This window comes from Plectropomus leopardus, unplaced genomic scaffold, assembly GCF_008729295.1.
Source record: "Plectropomus leopardus isolate mb unplaced genomic scaffold, YSFRI_Pleo_2.0 unplaced_scaffold23701, whole genome shotgun sequence".
In the NCBI taxonomy this organism is placed as follows: Eukaryota; Metazoa; Chordata; class Actinopteri; order Perciformes; family Serranidae; genus Plectropomus; species Plectropomus leopardus.
This window is the reverse complement of record NW_024625716.1, coordinates 108-3,085: the sequence shown is the minus strand read 5'-3', so window position 1 is coordinate 3,085 and position 2,978 is coordinate 108. Positions and strand designations below refer to the sequence as shown.

The 2,978-nt window shown below is 39.4% G+C and overlaps 1 protein-coding gene across 1 annotated transcript; it reads right to left on the bottom strand.

Annotated features, from left to right (window-relative positions):
- Positions 1-218: 218 nt before the first annotated feature.
- Positions 219-2,739, bottom strand: LOC121966245 (aldehyde oxidase-like; the record flags this gene model as incomplete). Its single annotated transcript, XM_042516352.1, has 6 exons — positions 2,610-2,739; positions 1,805-1,938; positions 1,545-1,632; positions 896-982; positions 623-814; positions 219-531 (listed from the first exon to the last, which is right to left on the bottom strand). Coding segments are annotated over exons 1-6 (928 nt in total), but the record flags the coding sequence as incomplete, so codon positions are not given.
- Positions 2,740-2,978: the final 239 nt, after the last annotated feature.

The following is a 2,978-nucleotide window of genomic DNA, read 5'->3' as shown; positions in this document are numbered from 1 at the left end:
ATTATTATAAGTGTGTGACTGTGTGATGGGATATATATTTGTATATTAATGTGCATATTTATGGTGCAGTTGAAACTTCAATAAAAAAAATATTGTGTAAAAAACGACGTCAGAAATTTGAGATAAGGCTAATTCAAGTTTCTGTGGAAATTCGCTATTTTTGGGATCGTGCACGCGTCTCCATCTGATGGGAGGGGCTTAGAGGAGCTAAGATTTACGTAAGTGGGAGGTTGAAAAAGGCTGTAACAGCCACAAAAGAGAATGACTAAAAAGCTGAGCAGGCCCAAACTGAGCCTCACAGACCTGATTCAGGAAGCTCTCCGCAAATGCAATCCCATATTTAATGGGAATGATGGACAGCCCTCTCTTCTTCCAGCGGTTCTGCTGGTTAAACTGGTCGACGGCTCTGCGGCGAGCGCTGTAGTCGGACTTCGCTTTACATTCCTCCCAGCAGCGCAGCATGTTTTCGGGGCTGAACTCAAACTTGTAGTGGGTGACCGACGGCCCTTTGTACATGTTGATCTCCCGAATCTGAAAGAAAGAATCTGAAAATTACTCGTACCGCTAAAAATACTTGTTCCTTTGTTTTGCTTTTTTAAAATGTTGACAATTTCAAGATGACCTGGTCTGCAGGGCGTCCCAGCACCATGGCCACATCGTTGACCATATTCTCCACAACCACGAGGCTCTGGGGCACGCCGAATCCCCTGAAGGCGGTGTTGGACGGCAGGTTGGTCCTGCAGGCGGCACCATGGCCTCTCAGGTTGGGGATGTTGTAGGCGTTGTCAAAGTGAGTCAGAATTTTTTCCACCACCTGCAACAAGAAAAAAATCATGATCACATGATATAATTTGTCATATTATTAATGTTATAATAAAGAACTGCTTTTACTGACCTGAAGAGATTCATCGACAGCGTAGCCAGCATTGGCGAAGTAATGGATATCTGCCGCCACGATCCTGCCGTCATTCATGAAACCGACCTGGAACAAACCAAAATCAGGATTTCTTAACATCTACGATGAAAAACAACAAAATGTCACATAACATAAGAACATAAATGATCAACAAAAGAAGAAATGACCCAAAAAAAAGCAAGAAATTAATAAAAATGCAAGAAAATTACCAACAAATTTGTAAAATATCATTTAAATAACTAATTATGATCATTATACATTTAGTTTGTTTCTTTTTTCTCTAGCTTTTTTTAAAATTCTAAATCTACTGATTTCTTGAATTTCTTACCAAGCTGCCTTTTTTTTTACCCTAATTTAAAATAAATCACACCAATTTGTTTAGGGTTTTAAGTTTTAAATACTTGAGAAAAGTATCTGAAAGCAGCACAAGAACAGTAATGTGTCTCCAGGTTTTAAAGGGTTAAAGACCTAAGACTTTTTTTAAACACGAAAAAAACGCTCCTTTCTCTCAAATTTTAGCGCAAATGTGTTAAAGTCTGTGTTAAATATACACAAATATTTTTTTGGTCCCCCATCTGTGCACAAACGGATGTTTAGATCATTAAAATGACAGCGTGTGTTGTTGTACTTTGTATTTTCCCAGGACGGGGTGACGGCCTCCGGTCATCAGCATGTCCTCTCCTCGCTCCAGGATGCAGCGCACTGCACGATTGGTCCTGAAAATTTGAAATGATTATACTGAGGAACACGTAAAACCTTCCCAGCTTTTCTTTGATTCCCAATTATCATTTCAAATTTTTACTGTGAATTTTCATTTGTATTCACTGATTATTTTTTGAAATTGAGAAGAAATTTCTGATGCTGTTAGTTGTTGTGACTGTGACTTACTTCCACGCAGCCACAGACGCGATGGAGGCCAGAGTCGCAGCTGCAATGACCTTCCCACCGAAAGCTCCGCCGATCCTTTTGACGTGACAGGTGACTCTGTTGGACGGGATCCCCAACGTCTCCGCTATCACGTCCTGCAGTCAGCAAATTAGAGGAAAAACAACAATCTGCAAAAACTTGTAATTTCTCGTTTCGCAGTGGTAGTGATGTTAACTGAAAGCTTTCAACATTTTAAGAGTCCAAACTAAAATGAAATTTGATCTTTTTGAAAAAAAATTCATCACTTTGTCATTTTATCCTGTTTGGCATTTTTGTGCAATTTTGTCCAATTAACAAAGGAATTTTTGAGTTATGGCAAAAACATGTTCTGTGAGGTCACGGTGACCTTCGACCACTGATTTCTAATCAGTTCATGGTTAAACTGAAGTGGCCATTGGTGCAGAATTTGAAGAAGTTTCCCTTAATGTGCTCTTTAGATATCTCATTTAAGAGAACGCGACTGACGAGCTCACAGTGATCCTGAACTTTGACTTTTGACCTTTAAAATGTAATCAGGTCAGTGTTGAGTCCAAGTGGATGTTCGTTCCAAATATGAAGAAAATTCCCAAAGGGGTCCTGAGAGTTTGTGTTTTTGAGAACGAGACAGACAGATGGGAAACCTGAGAATGTAAAGCCACTGACGCACAGGCATAAAGATAATTAAGGAACGGCTAAGATGTAACTTTTTTATTTTTATTAAGTATGTGCAGTGCGCCCTGAGGACAAACAACTAAAACTACAGAATTAATCAAAATGTCTTTTGTACCTGAGTCAACGTCGGCCACTGAGTGGAGACGTAAGCTTTGAACTCCGTCTCTTCACCTACAGGAACAACCAGCATGCTCTGAGTCTCCATGTAGAAATGCTCCTGGCCACCCATCCGAAATTCTCCTGATGAAACCGTTTCAAAAGACAACAGTGACGAGTTTTAGGACAAATGGACCAATCCGAAGCCTGGTTCTGTGTTACATATATATGGCATGAGTTACAGTAAAAAGTCACAAATCTGGCAAAACTGAAAAATAATAAATATTAGTCATTCCTTCTTCAAGAATGAGCTTTGAGTGAATTATTCTATAAAAATTCATTTGTTATTATTATTGTTTATTTATTTCGTTACTCGCACCACAGGGTG